The sequence below is a fragment of the Callionymus lyra genome, chromosome 12, assembly GCF_982586985.1.
Source record: "Callionymus lyra chromosome 12, fCalLyr1.hap1.1, whole genome shotgun sequence".
Taxonomy (NCBI): domain Eukaryota; kingdom Metazoa; phylum Chordata; class Actinopteri; order Syngnathiformes; family Callionymidae; genus Callionymus; species Callionymus lyra.
Window position 1 is genome coordinate 20,506,473 of NC_141829.1, and position 21,153 is coordinate 20,527,625.

General features: G+C 41.5%; 1 protein-coding gene across 14 annotated transcripts in view; it reads right to left on the reverse strand.

Moving 5' to 3' along the window:
• Positions 1-909: 909 nt before the first annotated feature.
• The window catches only part of mycbp2 (MYC binding protein 2), a 55,955-nt gene continuing 35,711 nt past the window's right edge, over positions 910-21,153 (reverse strand). For 4 of the 14 annotated variants that reach the window (XM_087803795.1, XM_087803790.1, XM_087803793.1 and 1 more), the window contains 34 exons: positions 20,462-20,539; positions 18,911-19,135; positions 18,085-18,217; positions 17,865-17,981; positions 16,182-16,382; positions 15,017-15,115; positions 12,515-14,173; positions 12,276-12,445; positions 11,595-11,842; positions 11,356-11,523; positions 10,472-10,629; positions 10,190-10,389; positions 9,432-9,581; positions 9,189-9,349; positions 8,959-9,115; positions 8,660-8,884; positions 8,517-8,582; positions 8,204-8,443; positions 7,400-7,489; positions 7,244-7,324; positions 6,795-7,061; positions 5,774-6,057; positions 5,604-5,700; positions 5,409-5,528; positions 5,222-5,323; positions 4,952-5,080; positions 4,709-4,841; positions 4,383-4,486; positions 3,752-3,940; positions 3,581-3,688; positions 3,298-3,507; positions 3,102-3,209; positions 2,725-2,890; positions 910-2,165 (listed from right to left, as the gene is read on the reverse strand). In XM_087803795.1, coding sequence (XP_087659921.1) covers positions 2,050-2,165; positions 2,725-2,890; positions 3,102-3,209; positions 3,298-3,507; positions 3,581-3,688; positions 3,752-3,940; positions 4,383-4,486; positions 4,709-4,841; positions 4,952-5,080; positions 5,222-5,323; positions 5,409-5,528; positions 5,604-5,700; positions 5,774-6,057; positions 6,795-7,061; positions 7,244-7,324; positions 7,400-7,489; positions 8,204-8,443; positions 8,517-8,582; positions 8,660-8,884; positions 8,959-9,115; positions 9,189-9,349; positions 9,432-9,581; positions 10,190-10,389; positions 10,472-10,629; positions 11,356-11,523; positions 11,595-11,842; positions 12,276-12,445; positions 12,515-14,173; positions 15,017-15,115; positions 16,182-16,382; positions 17,865-17,981; positions 18,085-18,217; positions 18,911-19,135; positions 20,462-20,539 — 6,759 coding nt within the window. In that variant the 3' untranslated portion in view covers positions 910-2,049. The remainder of the gene's footprint in view (positions 2,166-2,724; positions 2,891-3,101; positions 3,210-3,297; positions 3,508-3,580; positions 3,689-3,751; positions 3,941-4,382; positions 4,487-4,708; positions 4,842-4,951; positions 5,081-5,221; positions 5,324-5,408; positions 5,529-5,603; positions 5,701-5,773; positions 6,058-6,794; positions 7,062-7,243; positions 7,325-7,399; positions 7,490-8,203; positions 8,444-8,516; positions 8,583-8,659; positions 8,885-8,958; positions 9,116-9,188; positions 9,350-9,431; positions 9,582-10,189; positions 10,390-10,471; positions 10,630-11,355; positions 11,524-11,594; positions 11,843-12,275; positions 12,446-12,514; positions 14,174-15,016; positions 15,116-16,181; positions 16,383-17,864; positions 17,982-18,084; positions 18,218-18,910; positions 19,136-20,461; positions 20,540-21,153) is intronic. The other 10 variants (XM_087803797.1, XM_087803794.1, XM_087803799.1 and 7 more) reach the window with 10 other exon arrangements.

The following is a 21,153-nucleotide window of genomic DNA, read 5'->3' on the forward strand; positions in this document are numbered from 1 at the left end:
GAGCGCGGTGCATTATGGGATCTGCAATGCGAAATGGCTGTTGAAATAAATACAAACATGTCAATAAACGTAATTGAATAAAGTCAGCTGCGTGAATACAAATCACTGCATATAAGTCATTTAAAAACGGTGTACATGTTATATTTATATATTTAAAAAACGAGTTGTAAATTTTAAAATCAATGTGACTCATTCAGAAACTTCCAGAGTCAAGAGTTGTGGGAAACTTGAGTCATGATGACAGTTTATAACTTCCTTGGAATGGATTGTTGTGTGTATTTTGGTGTCAAATATGGGTAAATCTATAACAATAGATATGCAAGTATGAAATCAGACATAATAATCTCACCTTGACATATATGAATAGCGTTTGCATATTTATGTTGACTGATATGAGCGATAATATTAAAACTTCCAATAATAACAACAATAATAGCAATATTTCAAACGAAAAAACATGCAACAAAAAACATTAAACATTTTTTATATACATATAATAAATATCGTTTAACCTTATTGTGAGGGCATATCATTGTATTGTATTTTATATATATATTTATTACTATATTTCGCTCTATAGTTTTAAACTAGGATAGGCAAAAGTAAACCTTACATGCCTTTACACAATGGGATGACTTTTTCTTTTACTTTTTAAGTCAAAGTCATTATAGGAATTATTAATTGAAGTTGAATATTTCTTTTATATAATTTCTTATATAAAAATAATTTATAGTGACCCTGTTAGCTATTACAAAGCTCATTCTATTCATTTAATTAATGGGTAATATGCTTGTCCTAGATGAATAAAAACAGAAAATACACAGTATTAATTACCCTCCTTTCTCAAAGAAATGCCAGCGTACACTAAACTCCAGCCCACCTTCATAAGAACAAAACAATCGAGTACAGTTGTTCACTTTGTGAAACAGAGAACCTGGTTTATTACCATTCGACTCCATCCACCACAGATATTACAGAGCAGATTCACAAGTATTAAGCTTTTTATACAACAGCAGCTGTTTATTTTCCACACTCTGTTCCCTGACCCCTCCCCAATCCCCCCTGCCTCGACTTGGGTAAAGAATTACAGGTTGCACAAATTGATTTGCCGACGGTGACCCCGAACAGCCGCCATTGGTCACACAAACACAGAAACATTTGGTTTGTTCGTCATCGAACAAAGCTGTAAGTAGGACGTGCATCCTCCATCTACTGCAAGGATCCTTCTCATTTCCAGACAACAGAAATGATATGACACTTCAAAGACGGGGCTGTCTACTGTATAAAAATGTACAGTGGCTTTATTGACATACATTCCTTAGGTTAAAACAGCTGCAAAATAGGAGGCACACCCAGTATTGCACTTCATTAAAAGTTCTGGCTTAAACGTAACCCAGAATATCAAAGAAAAGTGAAGTGAAGAGTAGCAACTTCATAATACAGCTAATTTGAATAATATAATTATATACAAGATTAGATAAATCCTACTCTAATTTCCATTCAAACAATATCCTCAACAGTCTTATCAATGTTTGATTATTTATTTTTTTGTCCGTCAACCTAAGAAGCACTTGACAGCGGAGAATACTGTACAAGATTACGAAAAAATGTGTACGTACAACAATATTTTAAATGTGTGGTTAGGAAGCTGTAAATACGGCCTTCTGCTCTTGCTTGTTCCATAATACAGTTTCCTTAAGCAGACCATTGTTACGACTGAGTGTTTGGGAGGTGTGCAATGTCTATAGAAGCCGAGGGAACAGAACGGCCGCATGCAAACACGACACAAGTTAATTTCTTCTTTTTTATCTTTTTTTTCTTTTTTTTTTTAAAGCTCCAATGTTCCTCGTCAGACACGTTCCTCTGAATCCACGTCAGGGTCGTAGACCAGGCTCGAGAGGTCCCTCTGCTTCGGGGCAGGAACCGGGATCGGTCTCTGAGATGGAGGGGAAGGGGAGGGCCTTGACGAGAGCAAAGCTGGTGGCTGAGCTTCAGGATCAGCAATCATCACAGTGGACAAACTGGTTTACAGCCGGAGTCTATTGTTGTTTAGAAGGTGTGTGCGTTCCTGCACACCCCGCAGCCCAGAGCGAACTCCTCCCCCGTCGGCGGATGAACCACATGCAGAGGGCATTCGGTGCCTTCCAGCTGTTTACCTTTGGGACCTGAGACAAACATTTGCATTTCAAAGTTTACTTTTCAAAGTTTCCTGGCCAGTTAACATCTGAGAGGATTTTCACAAGTAAATATTTGATGTTACTAAACAGATACACCATCCATCTTTATGTTGTGTGAGTTTCAGGAGATTTGCGATTCATTATTACAATAAATATGTTTTTAGCATCAGTACAAATCCAATAAAGCAGTTTGTAAGGATTACCATTAAAGCAACAATACGCAAGATCTAAAATGTTGTTTCTGGCTACCCCTAGTGTCAGAACGGTGCAACTGCAATATTCTGGAAACTTTCCAAAAACAAGATAAAGGCTCTTCTTGCTTCTTATTTCATCTCCCTGGTAAATTAAAAAGGTCTCTCAGTATTTCATATGAAAATACTGTCGTGAAAATATTACTGCTTTAAAGAATCCTGGTGGACTCTCTGTGCTAGTGAGTCGGCCAGGCAAAGTTCCACTGCATCAATCATTCCAGAAAAATGATTTATAACGTTAAAATGTTACGTGGTGCTGCTTTAATTTTGCATCATTATAAGGAGTTGTGGTTTACCTGCTGGACAGTGAGGTAACTCCTCTTTGGGAACACTCGTCATCCTCTGGAAGTCGTCGTGGCAGGCGTTACAGAAGTGTGTGGTGCCGAAGCAGAAGAAAACAGCGACTGAGCAGCAGTACCGGCATTTATACTCCAGGAAGTCCGTGCCGTGTTTCGAACACATCTGGATGAAGGACGATTAAACACAGACATCAGCAGGGATTCTAACACCAACTTCTTATCCAAATAATTTTAATCAACTATTCATATCCGCTATCTTTAGGAGATAAATCGTTATTTTATGTCTTAAACACAATTATTATCTGTTTGTATTTTCTGTTGCTGTTAAGCTTTTAGTTTGAATTAATTAATAAACACGTTGATTAAACACTCACCTGAGCTCTGGACACATCAGAACACGCTCCACAGATCAGCTCACTGGGGTCGTAGTCGTCTCCTTGTCCTGCTTCGGCGTCGCAGCGAGCCTCGCCACCAAAATAAGCCTGTGAATCACCACGAGTTAGAACTTGGCTGAATCAAAAGAGAGCCAGGAGATGATGTTAACATCTATTTGCGTTTTTTTTTTTGTACCTTCTTGCACTTGTAGCAAACGTAGTATGCATATCTGTTCATAGCGAAGCCAGCGGGGTCGTTGTAGAAGCGAGCTCCCGGCGTGGTGATGGCTTCACTCTTGTGCAGTCCCTCGTACTCCAGCCGCATCAGGGCCTTCCTCCTGACGTCGTCATAGAGCTCCTTGATGGGGTCCAGCAGGTCCTTGATCACCGAGTGATTGATTTTGTTCTGGGAGAAACAGACGCATTAATATTATTAGATATTTAAGAAGATAACTAACACCGTCTCTCTGTCGGCTTACCTTGCAAATCGGACACGACATGAATCCAAAAGTGATTCTGGGCCCGAGCCAGCGGTTTTCCAGAACCCGCCGTGTGCATTGAAGATGGAAAACGTGAGTGCAGTCGAGCTGTTGAGTCACGGGTTCAGGTTAGAGAATGAATCGGGCGACTCCTGCGGTGACATGACTCACCTGCACAGCGGGAGCAGCTGACAGAGCCTCCGTGAAGCAGATCATGCACATGTCGTCCGCGTCTTGCTTCAGACAGCCAGTGTTCTTGTCACAGCCGTGGAGACACGGCAAGCAACTCTCCTCGTTCTTCACGCCGCCACAGGGATGGCCGCACGGATGGGTCTTGCTGCACGCCAGCTTTGCATATTCCTGGAGGGGAGTGAGAAGTTAGTAGGTTTAGGATGACAACTGAAGTGTGAAAACTCCCACAAAATTTAGCAACTCCATGAGTAAAAAAAAAGGTAAAATAATAATTAGTGGTCCCTGTTTTGAATTAAAAGAATGTATTGAGGCAACTATAAGAATATTTATTATGTATTATACGATCATTGATCCCATATTGGCATAATGTAGACGTATTATGGTTTAGAGTCTAAAAGCATTTAATAGCATTCATCCTTACTCTGTTGATTGTATATCATTTTAACTTAATTTTTAATTAAAAAAATGTATTCCCTTCTATTTTGGAAAAGGCTTTGCTTTGATTTTTCATCGTCAATGAAGAAAATGAAGAATGTCTGCTCAGTATTTATAACACTTTAAATACATTTTTTAAATAAAAAAATCCCACATAAGATCCTGAGTTGCTTACCTGACAGTCTGGGTCAGAACAAACGCTCCCTACTGCAGAGAGTTCAGTTCCGTTCCTTGTTCCGCAGAACCTGCAGGCGTCAGAGCTACTAGACGCTGGTTTCCCTGGAAAAGACGAGAACTCAAGTGAGAGAAGCAAAGGATTTCATTTAATTTGCTAGTTGATTTCAATATATTTTACTTCAATTTGCACACAAAAAATAAAAAGGTAACACATTACACAAGCACAAGTCACTGCAATTTCAAGTATGTGGGTAACTAACTAAACTTTCAAAAAAATCATAGACCGACTAGACAATATTTAACTTGAGCATAATGTGTTTGTACCCGTGTGCTCTCTGAACTCCACCATGGCCTTCATGGTTTTAGAATCAGCCAGAGCCATGAGCCAGAAGAGCTTGGTCCTCCCGCAGCCCTCGTGGAGATCCACCTTAATGGCCTCCTCCTCCTCTTTGAACACCTTTAAACACCCCCCCATGTTACAAAATATTAGTAACAGCTGACATCACAGATGCTCCCCCACAGTGGGAAGAATAAACGAGTATCTTAGATGAATGCAATAAAGCAAACCTGTCTCTGGTGAGAGCGCGTGCGTCGGTGAAGGTGGAGGAAGCGGTCGCAGTCGGTGCACAGATTTCCACACATGTTGCAGAGGATTATTGCTGCCGTCTCCCCGTCGTCGTGGTTGTCACACATGGGCTGAAAATTGAGAAGTTGAGAACATAAAAAACAATAAACTAATTTCTATATCATCACTTTGCTGTCCTGGTTGATCATTTTAAAGACTTATACTAACATTTACAAGACTAAGATTAATTTAAGTAAGCCATCAAATCTCACCATCTGCTTCTGCTGACCATCTTTGCCCATCCAGCGGCCAGATGATAAGCGGTCCACATGGTCTTGGTCCAGCACACACAGGGACGCTAAAGCCAACCAAAGCTACAAGAACAAAAACAGGATAAAAACGATTAAACAGGGTTTTCTTTTTGGTTCTTTTAAAGAGGACAGGTGTGAACTTGCGTACCCTTGTGGTTGCGATGCAGCGCACAGGAGAACGATGTTCTTCCTCCATTTTGGTCAGAGCAATGATTGTCTCGGCTATTGCGTTTTTGGTCACTCTGGACCAGGCGTCTGAGAGGTGGCCCTGAAATGAAGCAAAGCAGTTTTCAGATAAAGATGTGGATGGAGATAAATATTCATAGTAATAAAAGATTCTTACGGCAGCCATGTCTTTCACCAACTTGATGATGATCTCTGCGATTTGAGGGGGGGTGGAGCCTTTCATCCACCAGTGACTCTCTCCTCTGCGGATGTAGCTGAGGAAAAGTGAAAGGTCGAGGGTGAAATTCCTGTTCTCAAAGGCAATATTTGCTTTAAAAGATGCTGTACCTGGAGTTGAAGATCATGGGCAGCGTCACCGTGGTGACTCCTTTGCCAGCAGCCATGCCGGCGGCGCCGGAGATGGTGGTGCCTTTGGCCTTTAGCTGCACGGTCAGCGCCTTCGCGATGCAGCCCAGGAACATGTCGAGGATTCCCAGCTTGTTCCAGTCGCCCTTCTCTGTAGAGTGGATGATGTCACTGATGTCCGCGGGAGGCAGGGACTTGACCCCGATGATGCTGGCCAGTCGGACTGGGGTGACCTCGGGGAGGACACGTCTGAGCAGTGATGTCACCTGACAAGAGGAAACACAAGACGACGTTTGACATGTATTAGGTTTCTCATTCTTTTGTTTTTACTGTCTTGTTAAAGTTTGTACAAGAGAGTCCTTTACTCTGTATCTCTGAAAATAAATTTGGTATACTGGACAAAGCTTGGCCTGGTGACCAGACAGGGTTTTCTGGCTTTTTTCATGCACCCTTAATGCACCCTTAAGTAAAACCTGAAGTGATGTAGAAAAAAATGCAACAGAAACCTTTTATTATTTTATAATATTTAGTTTAACTAGAAATGCACTTAAATGCCTTCATATCATTAAATAATTAAATCTAAAACATAAAATAAAGCATTATAAATAAAACAAATAAAATAAATAAAGTATCTCTAATCAAAATACAACAAATTTCTATAGTATTTTTTTGTGGGTTCTTTTCTTGGTATCGTCTTTCGTGTGGAAAGAGTCAACCCAATAATAATGTGGCCCATTAGGAAACTGAACTGGCTCTGCCCCAACCCTAACTCGAAGAAAGTTAGGAATTTAGATGAATGATTTTCTTTACTTTTTTAAAATCATGTTTGATGAAGGTGTTCCTCAGGGATCAATTCTTGGACGCCTTACATCCTCATTTACTTCCTCAGTCACATGCATTCTAAAATCTGTTATTTTTATTTATTTTAGTTTTGTGGACAATTTACTCTTCAAAAAAAGGTTTTCAGAAAAGAGAATCAATCTTCCCTCATGTGACCTCTCACCTGTCTCTGGACTCTGGGTGACGCCGTGTGCAGAAGAGAAAACAAGTCTTGCATCAGGGTCAGCTGTTGTGCCAGATATTGTCGGCCCACATTCGACCCGCTCAGAGCCAGAACCATAGACAGCAGCTCGAAGCAGTACGCGTCAGAAGAGGCGTCGTCGTCGCTGGGCTGCGAGTTGGCGTTCTCCTTGCTGGAGATGGCATGCTCCCACTCTTCCTTCACTCTTGTCGCTTCCATTCGGATCGCCTGGACGATGTGAGCGCAGACCTGACAGAGGAACACGGGTGATTATGATCTTGAATTGTGTTGTGGCCAAAATTACCTTTGTAAAATTGTAAGATAAAAGAGTCAATGTAGAATAAATCTACCACTTACAAAAGACTCTCAATATCCACACTGTACGTTAGATTTTTATGTAAGAACACATGTTAACGACAGTTTAAATTCACCTGTTTCTGCAGGTTGGTCAGTTTGCTCCTGCTGAAAATGATTCCCACCATGTGTTCTTTGAGATCTGCATCAGAGGGCACCTGTGCGCATCGGCAAAAATGTTAAGCAAAAAAATAGAAGCAAAGTAATTAAAGGGTTAAGGTCCAGGTGCAAACCTTATCCTCTCCCTCTGGGGATGAAAGCAGGTTTTTCTCCTCTTGCTCTGGGGTCGGCTCTGCGTCTCCACTGATGAGCTTTCCAAATACCTAAATGACACATTTGTTTATGATCAGTGCACATAGTTGTACTGTAATACATAGATTTATTAGAGATGATGATTGAGAAGAAATAATGCAGATTGAGACTTCAAAAGTTAACTTAAAATCATGAATAAATGTGCTCAAAGAATAAAATCTCCTTTTTTAATAGAATTATTCAACATTCTTTCTCTTGTGTTTTGATTGGCCGTCTCAGCTGCTGCACTTCCTGATTTGAATGGATGTCTTGAGCGATAATTTTAGAAATATGTTTAAAATAGTTTTATTCATTTCTGCAACTCTCTTGATGAGCCTTTGAGATTAAGGAAATAAAGGCATAAATACAAATAACTTTTATATGAAGTGGAAACTTTACATACACAGAAGAATATTATAGAACTGTGTTGCTTTTTTACTGTATATGAATTCTATATTAATTAAATTCATGATTTAATGAGTGAGTGAGACGATCACCCAGGATGCCAAGTCCTACCACACCATCTAATAAAAGGCATGGACGTTTTTTTTATTGGCAATGGCTAAAGCAAAAATAGTTTTTTGTCTTTTTCAGTCAAAAATACAGGTATTTTAATATTCATATATATATTATATTTTATTTTACAGCCATGAATAAAAAATAAATGCCGCCAATCTGGACAAAAGTGCACTCTAAAAGTGTCAGAATAACAGCAGGCTTGAAAAAATAATAAATTTTTGACAAACCTGCGATGTAATGAGTCGGAAGACACGCAGAGTTTCCGCCTCGCAGTTCTTCTGCTGAGCCATGCTGGCTGAGATCTGTCCTGGTATCTTGATGCTGTCCCCTTCTTTCCACCCCAGGACCTTCACCTGCCGCACTCTCAGCGTGTTTTCGGGGCCCTTTAGTTCTACTTTGATCACGTGATGATCCCCACCGGGAAGCTCGCTGGTCACCCAGCCCATGTGACGCGAGTCAAGGTCAACCTTGGAAGGAAGATGAATGTCGTTGAGAACATTTTTAATTAGCGGTAAGAGTTATTGGTTTCAAATATCTCACCTGTTTGATTCTGCAAAGATCTTCGACTGCTTTTCCGCACAGGAACGTCACTGATGTCACTTTGTTCTAAAACCACAACAGAGGGAACACATTTAAATTACAGATAATGTGTTTTTATGTCTTAGTCGTTGATGGTCTCGTACCCCAATGTCCCTCGAGTTGTCCACGTGAACAGACACGTTGGTGGCATTAATTCCTTTCACACAGCTAATTGTGATGCTTTTGGTCTTGTTTTTGTCCTCGTCTCCAGACTCCCAGAAGGTCTCGGTGGAGCCGTCTGTTAGACTACCGATCATGGCGGGACGACTGGACGTTTTCATGTCCACAACACTGGTCAAGTCCTTCAAGCATGTCACCAGACAAAGGTCCTGAAGAAAAGTTACAGTAAGTGTTACATAAGTCTTAATATCGGCTTCTTACCGACAAAACTACTATTTTATACCTGGCTTATTGCTTCATAGCCCGACTGAACGCTGATATTGAAGCTCTCCTCACTGTCTCCATCATCGGACTTGGACAGGATGTTGTTGATGTGATGGAAAACGTTGCTCTGGTGGAGGAACTGATGGTCCGACTGCTTGAATTTCAGACTCCAGCATCTTTAAAGATAAAGAAGCATATGAGCTGGCGGGAAAACTAAACGATACCAGTTCTGAGAACACAGATCAGTACCTGAGGGCCATCTGCTGCAGTGAGCTGCCACTAGGAAGTGACATCATGAGGTCGGAAATTGTCTGCAGAAGGCGGTGGAAGGTGTGAGGAAGAGGGTGAGCCGCCTCGCCTGCAATGACGATGTCTGACAACGGATGTTCACACACACCAAGGTCCCTTTCCTGGAAATTCATTGAGAGAAAGTATGTTATTCTGTATATATTAACAACAACAAACATGGATAGATCATTCTAGAATATTCACCTGTTCAATGACTTCTTTGTTTCCCTTGTTCTCTTCATCTTCCTCTTCCTCTGGTTCATAAGGCGATGGTGTTAGAGATGCGACAAAATGCCAGAGGATGTCATGGAGGGAGGTGGTCTGGATCACGTTGCACAGCAGCCAGTTGAAGGCCTAGAAGACACACACACACACACACACACACACGTCAGTAATAGTTTACAGAACAATTTTGTACAGTATGTTAAACATGTTGGCAACAATTAATTCTGGAACAATACCAACATAACGCTCCTGTTTCGTGCCCTAATGTAAAAGAATCATGCAATCCAAAACTTCTAAGGTCATTTTTAATAAAATCAAACGAAAACTGGTCTACCAGTCTCTCTTAAATGATGACAGCAACTTGATCTCATCCACTTATGTTATCAAAACTAAAAATATAATGTTTACACATTTTATAAAAACAGGAGAAAATTAAAAGCATTTTAATCGTACTATGGCCATATAAAATTATTTTGTGAGCCAGATTTGGACCCTTAAGTTTAAAACATAGATTTAAGAAACATAGTGTTGTTGGCAGGATTTCTGTTGTGCTCTTAAAAATGTCCATTACAAGTAAAAATTGTGCGTTTGTGCTGTGTTTGCACCACATTGTTCTGATGTTTTAGGCATTGCCCACACTTCTAAAAGCACTTTGTTTGAGTCGAGCACTCAGTAAACCAATACTCAATCGAGCTATTTACCATCACTCATAAAGGATAAAAGCTGAGACAAAGTACCTCCATAGCAAAGACCCTGCAGGCAGACTTCCTCAGAGCGTGCCTCATTGCCACCTCAAGACCCTCGAGATCGTGATGCTGGATGACAAAGGCAAGGACGGGCCACTGAAAGTTCCTTTCACCTTTACTGAGCGAGCCGTGGGCTGAAATCAATCTTGACAGCTCTGGGGAGGGATGTCGCAGCAATGATGATCCAACTTCTGTAGGAAGGAAAGTAAAGAGGATTTTTAAATGCAGTGTTTTTCCTTTTTGCCCGTTGTGAGTTTGATTTGAAGTGAATACCAGCATCGCCGCTGTGAACCCTCCGCCTGGGCACGGCCTTGACTCGAGCTGGCGAAGGCGAGTGTTGCTTGTCGTACTCTGAGGCTACGACAGAGTACGACCTCTGAAACACGGTTCGCTTTGTCGTGTCGTTGTCAGTGATGGGGCTGGTCTCCAGACTGGCCGGGAGCACAAAACAGGTGAGATTTTTTAGTTTTCACATAACACAAAAGCAAAATAAGGAGTGAACCATTCAATTCCCTTAGGGGCCACAATATAAATGGCGACAGGGGACCCATCAAAAAATGGTGAAGAATAAAGGCCTTAAATTATAAGAAAAACATATAAACTGTGTATTGAAAAATAATAATACTGATTTAAAAAATAGAAATTGTAAAAATGCGATTTTCCAAAGTATACAATTTGTATTTAAATATATCAGAAAAGGCTAAAATACTCAACACAATACTACAAAAAATTCTAAAACAAAAAACAACAAACAACACAAATTCATTATTTTAACTTACAAAATTGTTGTGTAGAATTTTCACATGATCATTTATCAATACATTTTTTTCCCCCTGATCCCCCTCATCAGAGCCACAAGGGAATAAAGCCTAAACCAGCTACTCAGGGTGAGAGGCAGGGGACATACGAGCATTAATGCCAAAAAACACACTGAAACCTATGGACCATTAAGAGTTTTACAATAACCCTCTGTATGTTTTTTGGATTGCGGGAGGAAACTAAAGTACCAGGAGTCAACTGCACACAAGTTTAGGAGAACATACAAATGGCACAAAGCAAGGCCACAAGATGGAAGTAGCAGGGAAACTTTCATAAAGAGTTTGCCCACGGATTTCTACATTTGGCTGAAGATGTGCTTTAAACGCAGGATATTTTACCTTGGTGGCATGGACTTCATGTTGCTCTCCGGCTCCTCAAACACACTGGGACAGGCGTCCGGCGTGACAGAGATATACGGGGCAGGAACAGATGTGGAGCGCAGATACCTCATCTCATCTTGAAAGAGGTTATCGTCCGGATAGCTCCCGAAATTCTCTGTGTGCTGCCTGTGAAATCAAATACATTTTAACCTGAATTCATCTGTAGAAGGGACTCTAAGCTTCAATTGGATGTTTACCTCGCCAGCGTCTGCAGGTAGAGGCAGCTCATCTTATTTGGGATTTCAGCCGACACCCCTTCTTTCAGACTGGGGAGCAGATGGGAGTGCAGAGGTCTGGGAGGGTGGTGGCACAACATGCTCGGCTCTGCCGCGCTGCTGAGCGACAGCAGGAACAAAGCGTTTGCCCGGATGACCTGGTGGGCCTCCATTGTAGGCAGGGCCCGCGGAGTCTTCACCTGGAGAGGCTTTTTCCTCGACTGTTTCACCTGGACCACAAAGATGCATCAATGTTGGATAGAAGTCATTTCAAATTAATAAAGTCTAACAACATCTGCCATTACTGTGGCCTACAGTACGACCTCCTAAACGCAGAATAGATTGACATGCATCTTGAGCAGGCGTCTCAAGAACTCCTGAACATCTGGCTAACAATTCTAACAGTTCCCAAATAGAAAATAATAGCTTTACAATTACATTTACAATTTATCACATGTGCAAGCATTGAAGAGTTCACTGAGAGGGAGTGGGACAAACAGAAAAAAAGTTTAGCAGAATAGTAACGACTGTTTCAAGTCCTACCACAACTAAATACACCCGGAGATTAACGTAACAATAGTAAGATAAAAAAAAATCTAAATGAACAAAGACTGTACATTCAAAATAGAAAAGGGGAATTGAGTAACACTGCATCATTGGTACCTTCTCTCTGGCAGCGGTCTGTTTCTCTCTCAAATACTTTTCCCGGCAGCGATCGCACACCAAGTACCAGGTGCTTCCCCCGATTCCGCCATCTCCACAGTTTCCTGCCCATCCTCCACAGAAGTGGCCGATGCTGTTGTACCCTTGACCGCCGGCGTAGCGCCCACAACCTGCCAGAAAAACACAAATGTTTCAATAATAATGATGCCAAAAACTACACAACAAAAGTACGTTTGTACCTGGATGAGCTTGTCTCATATGGTATGTGACTGGGTACGGATGCGACTCGCCACACAGCTCACAGATCGTGTCCTTCTCAGGGCCTCCCATGGCCAGCTGTGCCATCTCTCCGAAAAGATTCCCTCTGGGCCTCACCTCCGCCTTCTCTCGTTTCTTCTTTTCCTTCTTTGTCTTCTTGTTGTCCTTCTCGTTCTCTTTCTTTTTCAGTATGGCGCTGGATCCGGGGCTGGGGAAGATCATGTTCTGGGTGGCCGCTTTGATCGTTGCTAATGAAATATCCTCCCAGAAAGAGACCAAGTGCTGCAATGTCAAGGGCAAAACTGACTTGGCTCTCATTGCCGGGTGAGACGCCATCTCGTAGGAAACCGACTCTCCTTTCCCGTCCTCGCACTTTTCTGGCAGCGGCGGCTCTTTGAGCATCGACAGAACCTTGTTTTTGTTGATGCTGCCCATTTTGGAGATGTCCGGCCCGTGTGGGGCGATGTTGAACATGTTGAGAGCGGAGGAGATCTCCAGGGAGTGGCGGTTCTTCAACTTACTCTCCTTCTCCTCCGCGCCTTGTCCGAGGGAGTTGCGGATCGGTGCGTGCTCTTTGGTTAAGTCTGGATTAAATTTGAGGAAGGACGAGCAGGCCATGGCGTCGTGAACGATCCCTTCATGCCACAAGAAGGCTGCGAACACTGCCCGTGAACACTCGGCAACGGACGGAGACATGGCTTGCTTCACAGGCTCCGTTAGTCTTTGAGTACTCTCGCCTTTAAACAGAGGTCCGGACTTGTCTTTCTTTGGTCGCGAGTGTCGACTGGACGTCTTTCGGCTGACTTTGGGAGAAGATCGGCTCTCTACTTCCTCCTTAACAGGGGCTTTGCCGATACTAAAATGCACCTTACACGAGCCTTCATCGGCATTGTTGACCTCAATGTTCTCATCGTTGTTCTCATCGTTATTCTCATCGTTGTTCTCATCGTTGTTCTCATCATTGGCGAAGAGAGCTCCAGGGGTACAAACTTCCACCACCTCACTGTGGAGGTTCTCTTGGGTCACATGTGGGGAAGGAACGCGATTCTCAGCGTTACCGACGACTCCTTTGTTGGGATCCTTTGGAGACAATTTTGGTTTTGGGGAGGTGGATCTTCCTCTGAGCGGCTCCGTGAGTGGAACCTTCTTCTTCCTTAGCGTGTCTGGGTCAAGGGTGTAAGAGTCGGATTTGGACCTCTCTCTTGGAGGTTCCAGACGGGCTTTAGAGGAAGGACTGACTTTAGGCGTCTGGTTCTTATCGTGGTGAGAGGGAGTGGAGATCTGTGATGGGGTGGTTGAGGGGCTGGATCTTCCAGAAGAGCCTTTTTGCTTGGGCGAGGAGGAGCGAGAGCCAGGGTTCGGGGACTCGGACCGGTGTCCTGAGGTTCTGCCGTCAGCCTTCAGCGCTTGAAGAGTGTTGTGATTTGGTGAGTGAGAGCGACTGTGCGAGTCAGACCTCAGTTTTGCGGTGTCTGAACGCAGGATGAGCGCTTCGTTTGCAGAGATTCCACCCTCGCCGGTTTTGATTCTGCCCCCGTCAGACCCACGGCCTCCTCGATTCTCCTGCTTCGGTGAGCGATTCCCCTGTCGGTGTTTGGAGGCAGGTGATTCGGGCCTCTGCATCACGTTCCCTCGCTCACCTAAAAAAGCAACAAAAAAAAATGACGATCCAAAATAAAAAGCTTTATATTGAGGCTTCTGCAGGTAAAAACATCAGAAAAAAGAGTCAATAGAGATGAATGGCAGAAAGATGTCGCCGTATAAAAGTTGATATGTTTGATAATGAACTGATAATGTGAATGAGTTCTCAGAAATAAAAAGTGAAATATTCATTTAAGAATATCTATATCCTCACAACAGATGTGGGCGATTACATTTCCTCAGGGGCCTCATTTAATACTGTATCATTACTCAAAAAAATTGATTGAATATCGATTGATTTTACTTGCAATTTATTAGAAAATATAATCATTTCTTATTTTCAATATTCTTTTAAATTATTTTAAAGGGACAAGATACACTCCAAAAAAAGGACAAATAGAAATAAGACAGAGAGGAAAAGGGAAAATAACTTTTACAATTTATTTTGAGAGTTTAACTAGTTATTATAATCTAACCTCACAAGGGCCACATAAATAAACTCAACGGGACTAGGCAGCACTTTGCCTTATATTATAGAATGTAATAAACACTCAATATATTCATTTTAAAATCTTTTTAACCAATTGAGTAGTACTTGACTCAAAAACAGAAAAATCTGTTTTGCAGTTTTCAAACTACCTTGTATAGTTTACATGCTCTAGGAAGAGAAGGCTACACTATGAATTATGAAAAGTTGTTCTTGAAGAGAAGAAAAAAGGTTGTGTATGCGATAGCTTAAAACACTGCTTAAAATATAACTTGTTTGTTGCACCACAGAGCTCTGGTGTTTCCACCCGCCCTCGCTTTACTCTGAGGGAGGCGTGCATGCTGTGATTACCCACCCTTGCGCCTTAGAGTGAGCGCTGAGAGAGCGGTGCCATGCTCAGCCGCGGACACGCTGCTTTTGTGCTCACGACAAGCAAGGCTGCGTGAAGAACCATCTACGGCGGAGAGCAGCGGCAGGCGAACAAAGTGGGAATGAGATGCAAAGAGGCCGCCGCACACGGAGCAAGAGAAAGCACAGGAGGGCAATGGCGTCAGGTCGGATCGAGAGACACACAGCAGAGAAGACGGAGAGAAGTCAATGACGGACGAGAGGAGCAACAGATAGTCAAAATAAATGAAAAATAAATAAATCACAAGAGATTTAAGAAAATACTGACTGTGAAAATAAATGAAAGGGCGATATAGTCGTAAGTTCCCCGAGAGATGTATGACAAATGCAGATGGTGGTCAAACAAGGCAGGTCATCACGAAACAAGCATAATAAAAAGCCTCTCAAGCAAAAAACACAATTTTAACAAGACCTTCCAGGCCTGATGTGGCTGCTGAGTGAAGTCATTTTACTGCCTATACCAATGCAATGGTTCCAAAAGAAACCCATGGGAAAAAATAAATAGTCAAACAAGAGGAAGAAATAATTTTGCTACACTATCCTTAGCCATTATCTTGTATAAAATGTTTCCCCAAATGCTAAATTTGTCCCTACGTTTGACAATAAAATGTGGATTGATAAACGATAATTGGTTGAATGTTTATTTGACCAAAGCATGCTTGTTTGCGTTTTAAAAACAAACATTGTTACTTGAAAAAAAAAAAACTATTATCCTAAAATTAGTTTTTTCCTTAAAATTGTATATATATTTTGAGTGAGACGCAAAACCAATTTTATGTCCCATGGGGTGTGACAAAAATAAATAGAAATACTTATATGTCTAAAACCAACAGGAACCACTGTTCAAATCTGTATTCTCTCCAGAACTGGCCAAACTTTGGAACACTAGCTATGGTCAAACAGATCATTGGTTAGCTCTGCAAATATGAAGTTCTGTTGATTTACTTTTCAAAGATGTCTCACTAAACCTTCCGTCTCCCTCTAGATCCTTTTCAGTGGGGGAGACATACAAGCTCAAACCCATCATGGCAGACAAGAACAAATCTGAGATCCAGATCTGAGAGTCAAACATCGGTGCAAGCGAGCGCTGCCAGGCTGATGGACACACTTACTCAGAAGTTGTGGTTGTGGCTGAGACAGTTGGGAGGGGGATTGTCCAAACACAAACGGGCTGTGGACAAGGGAGGACGAGGAAGAGGAGGAGGGAGGTTGGGCAGCTTGTTCAAAAACGGAGGAAGAGGAGGAGGAAGAAGGTGCTGCGGAGAGGAAGGGCCCAGACTGAATGGAATTCAGTATGGCACTTAACCGGTCACCTGTGAAGATGGAGACAGAGGAGGGGACAACTGGAGCTTACAATGTGGTTTGAGGAATATTGATGTCAATGGAAGCTGCTAACTTGCTAGCAGGGAAATGGCAGAGTAGAAATATGAGCAATAAAAGACTGCAATACTGCTTTGTGCACAGCCACGTGGCACTTAAAGAATAGTCGTTCCTGTGTGATTCTCTTTTTTAAAAAGATAAGAAAGACTTGATAACAGCTACAAAGTAAAGCAGCTTTCTGAATGACATTAACGTCGTCGAGCTATGCCTGCTCGTTTTGCAGACACGATTTCCCCAAACGCATAGACAGAAGAATTGTCCATGTAAGCGAAATAAAACACACATTAACAGGAAAAGTTCTTGGGCGGAAGTGATCCTCACTACATCCACATGACAGCGGTTTCATTTTGAACCAAAACAAATCTTTAAAAGGTGAACTGCACATTTGGTGCATTTTAAGCAAAGAATCCGAACGATATTGAAACAAGTAAAGCTCAAACGTCTCAAACTTGATCCAAATTTGTAAAAACATCCCGAGTTAAAAACCCAAATGCAGTCAATGCTCTGACTCTGGTCAACTGGGTTCAGAAGTGGGATGGTAAAGTGACGCTATGGGAACAACACATTATATAAGGGAACGAAGTGATGGTTAGAAAAGGCACCTATAAGAGGTGATAGAAAAACTATTTATGCTGTTCTTCTTTATTAAATCTTTCATTTTCTTGCTTTTAAGTTGCAGCCAAATCCACAACCATGAAGCCAGACACCACACAGCACATATATACACAGCCAAAAAGACACGTCTGCAGAAATCTAAGTCAGCAATTTGCCTCTTAACTGTATATGTTCACGAGTTCACTTTGAAAATCTGTCGGCGCAACATCGAAGGTACAGTTTCTATACTGAATGCTCTTAAAAGACAGTTGCTCTTTTGGTTTAAAAAAGCCAGACTTAACATATTGACATTATTATTTTGATTTTAGGTATTCTTCTAAGTATATTGCATGACTAGGGCACTAAGAGCACTTCTTTAACCTACAAAAAAGGTAAATCTAGAAACTGACACAACAAGAGCTTTTCCTATTGGTTTGTTAAAAAAGAAATCCACATGTAATTTGTAGCAACGGAGGTCGCACAAAATTACAATGTGACAGAAAAAAACTGTTCAATCTTACCTATAACTGCTTTAAGATTTACCATTTTTACCATCAATACGATTGAAACAGTTTTTAAAAATGAAGCTGCTGCAGTGTGAATGTAGCATCAGCAGGAGCACAACTTTGGCAAACTTCCACCAGGTAGCAAGTGTGCGAGAGAGAAGCAAGATATGGCGAAGGATGAGAAGGTTGGAGCGATGTCGAGAAAGACGGCAATAAAGGCATTTGCAGAATGTTGAAGATAAAATGAGAAGAGTAGACGTTTGTTCTTGTTTGTTTTTTTTAAACCTTGCGAGAGGGAACATAAGTAGCGAGTACCTTTGTTGTTAGAGATGCCATAGTCGAACCCCTGTGCTCCGTTCGACGCCGCGGCCTTGTTGAAGGCCTGAACGGAGAAGGGGCTGGGTGGAGGCGTCTGGTCAGTGAGAGCTTGTTCTAGCAACCAAAAGAGAAAATCATTAAGTACGAGGTAAAAAAGTGACTTATTGAATCGAATACGAGATGTAAAAGTACAAGATGGTGTGAAACGACAGCATACCTTCATCGTGGCGGAGGTACTGGTTGGCTCCACGATCTCTGGCCAAAGACCAGGCCTCCCCGTCATCACTCTCACAAAACTCCACCACACTGTTCTTATCCAGCTGCACCCAGGTGCCCTCGGAGTTGACCACCTGTTACGCACATCATTGTGTTTATTCAAACTCAAACATTGGTCCGCTTAATACTTTCAGGCTGTGAATTAGGACACGGAGGATCAAAATACATGCAAATATAAAAGAGACGATCACAGTCGACAGAGCTAGATCACATGATTGGATCAAACACTGGAGACTGATACAAGGTAACTTACTCTACAAACAGGTGGTTTAATGAAAGAATAATGCATGAAGTTTTTTCTCAACTCCCTGAAATAATATTACTTTGAAGAAAAAAAACACAGATATAGGGATTAGTATTTGCAGCTCTCAGATCCAGGCAGGGCATTCCAGTACAGAGAGGAAACTCTTAAACAGCATGACACACCACATAAGCCAGAAGAAGTGAGGGGGGGGTCTCCGCTCATCATAAACAGAAAGAGTCCAGGTCAGTTTGAGAGGGAAAATTAGAGCGAGTCAAGGCACTGACAAGTCAAGACCTGCTGCAGATTTACAGACAGAATTAGTGATTTGAAATGCACGGATAGGTCCTTGAAAAGAGGTGAAATAAGTTAGATCACACACCCAGAAGTATCTGATGTATTTACATTGCTTTACATTTGCAGTCAAGAAAGAATAGTGTAGATCATTATTTCAAGGCCAATTTCTCAGCATGACAGACTACATACAGTTGGATATTGAAACAAACTCATTTTAGTGAGTGCGTACCTCGCCTATAGCCTTGACCATGTTGCCAAGTACTAACATTCCAATGGGGATACCCCTAAGGTTTGGGCAGCTTCTGATGTTGTGACCAGAGGGGCCAGTCTTCACTACCTTATAAAGCCCCGGACCGCCGCCCTGCCCTGCCCTGCTCTGCACCCGCTCAGGGGCCTCATGGGAAGGGCAGCTGCTCACCTCCTTTATGTTCTCCTCTGATTGGCCCCTGCCCTCCTGTAAGAAGTAAGAGGGTGGATTAGAAGAACGTTTGATCAAACTTGAGTCACAATAATTATGAGAATGTGAAAGGACAAGAAAAGTGAAGAGGCTAAGCTACTCGTTTTTTATGTGGAAAGCTCTAAGAAGTGGCTCTACACGAGTCTCTAATGCTTTATAAAGCTAAAAATCATAATAATATGACAAAGTGAAGATAAAAATTGACTGACAATGATGAGATTGGCTTTTAAGACAGTATTTAGAAGCTGTAACAGATGCGTTGTCAGAAAAAATTGTGCACCTTTCAATTGCAAGTCATAAATCCAGCAACATGGAACCATTTTAACTCATCCAGAAAATCCTACAGAGAATAAGATCCCAACATATGTATTAAACATTCATATTTACAAATATATTTCAATCCAACTAAGTATTAAAACTATACCTTTGATACCATACGATAAGTTTTCTAAATTTTTATAAACCACCAAGAAACAATTATATGTTCTGGCTATTTCAAAAACACAAAAGCAAATGAAGTCACTCAAGAAGGCAAGGTCTCAACAAATGAAGATTAGAATTGAAATTCTATTATTCTCTTATTTAACAATGACATTATTTTTTTCTTTTGTAGTTTATATTTAGGGATAGTAATTAATATTACTTACTTACTCAGCACCATAACAAATCATATTTTTGTAAGCTTATTTCTATCTGATGATTGTTTTAGTCTGAAACACGTGTTGAACAAAAAGAAAACTTGTCCCTGTGATTCGTCACACTTTGCATCAGAACTCGTCTAGCAAAATCCCTCATGCACGTTGTCTAACGCACAAAAGATTTAGCCCCGAAATTATATTGACGGAATTTCGGAAATCTAACTTTTTTTATTTTAAAGCGTTAGTTCACCGTTTAAGCACCAGCATCACTTCAAAAGTACATAAACCACAAAGCAGTAAAATATATATTAATTTCAAAAACTTGAAATAACTCATTCTAAAATCAAGTACGGTGAAAATAAGCAACAAAACGAATTTTATCAAACCACTTCTTTGCATGTGTGGCCTAAAAACACCATCGAGGGTCTAGACATGCACTACTTGAACACTTCTTTTTCACCACAACTGAAGGGGCAAAGGCAAGGCATCATGCAACAAGTTAGCATCGGTTAGATCATGCATTTTAATAGCTTGAATCCAACAGTGAGCCTTGAGAGTGTGTAGCTATAACAACAACAACCATGCAACTATGCAATTACATCCAATGCCCGTTTCTACGATGGAGTAAAAAACTACTAAAACACAAAACTAATCATCTAAAGGGCGAATCCCCTTCATAACTCACCTGTGCTGGGAAAATAGATAAGGGGGTCCACGACAAAAAGCCGATATCCCTGATTCCTTGGCTAGCGTTAAAGACAATCTGAGCAACAAATTGTGAGACAGTCAAGAAACAGCAGGCGACCTCGTATAGAGATGATGAGGCAGAGAAACGCATATGTATTTTTTTGGAAGATGTGCTCTCCCCAGATTTCAAAATTAAGACCAGAAAAGAGACTTCCAAAAAAATTCCCCTCTGGGATGATGTGGTGTGTCATGCTGTTTCAGACATAGACCTGAGAGCACCCGAAGCATCCAAAGCGGTCTATTTTTTCCCCAAAGCGTGATGTATTGCGTAATGGCTTCATTGCTTCATGGCATAAAACCACCTTTAATTGAGCGTTCCAATACCTTCAACGGAACTTGAACAAAGAGCTTGTTTTAGGGGTTCTGATGTGGTTTTTGTGACATGGAGCAAAATCTGCGTATTCACATGCTTTCAGTGTCTCATGAGGGCAAATCGGAAAATGAACACAAGCAAAAATAAATACTTTGAACCTACAAGTCATGTAAACTCTTGCATGAATTGAAACCCTTTAAGACCACACAAACAAGATTTCAAATTCTGCCTTCCCTCTTGATGAAACAGAGCCGAGAAAATATGTTTTTTATAAATCTTAAGACAGAATTCTTCTAACACCTCTTGTGAAGATAAAA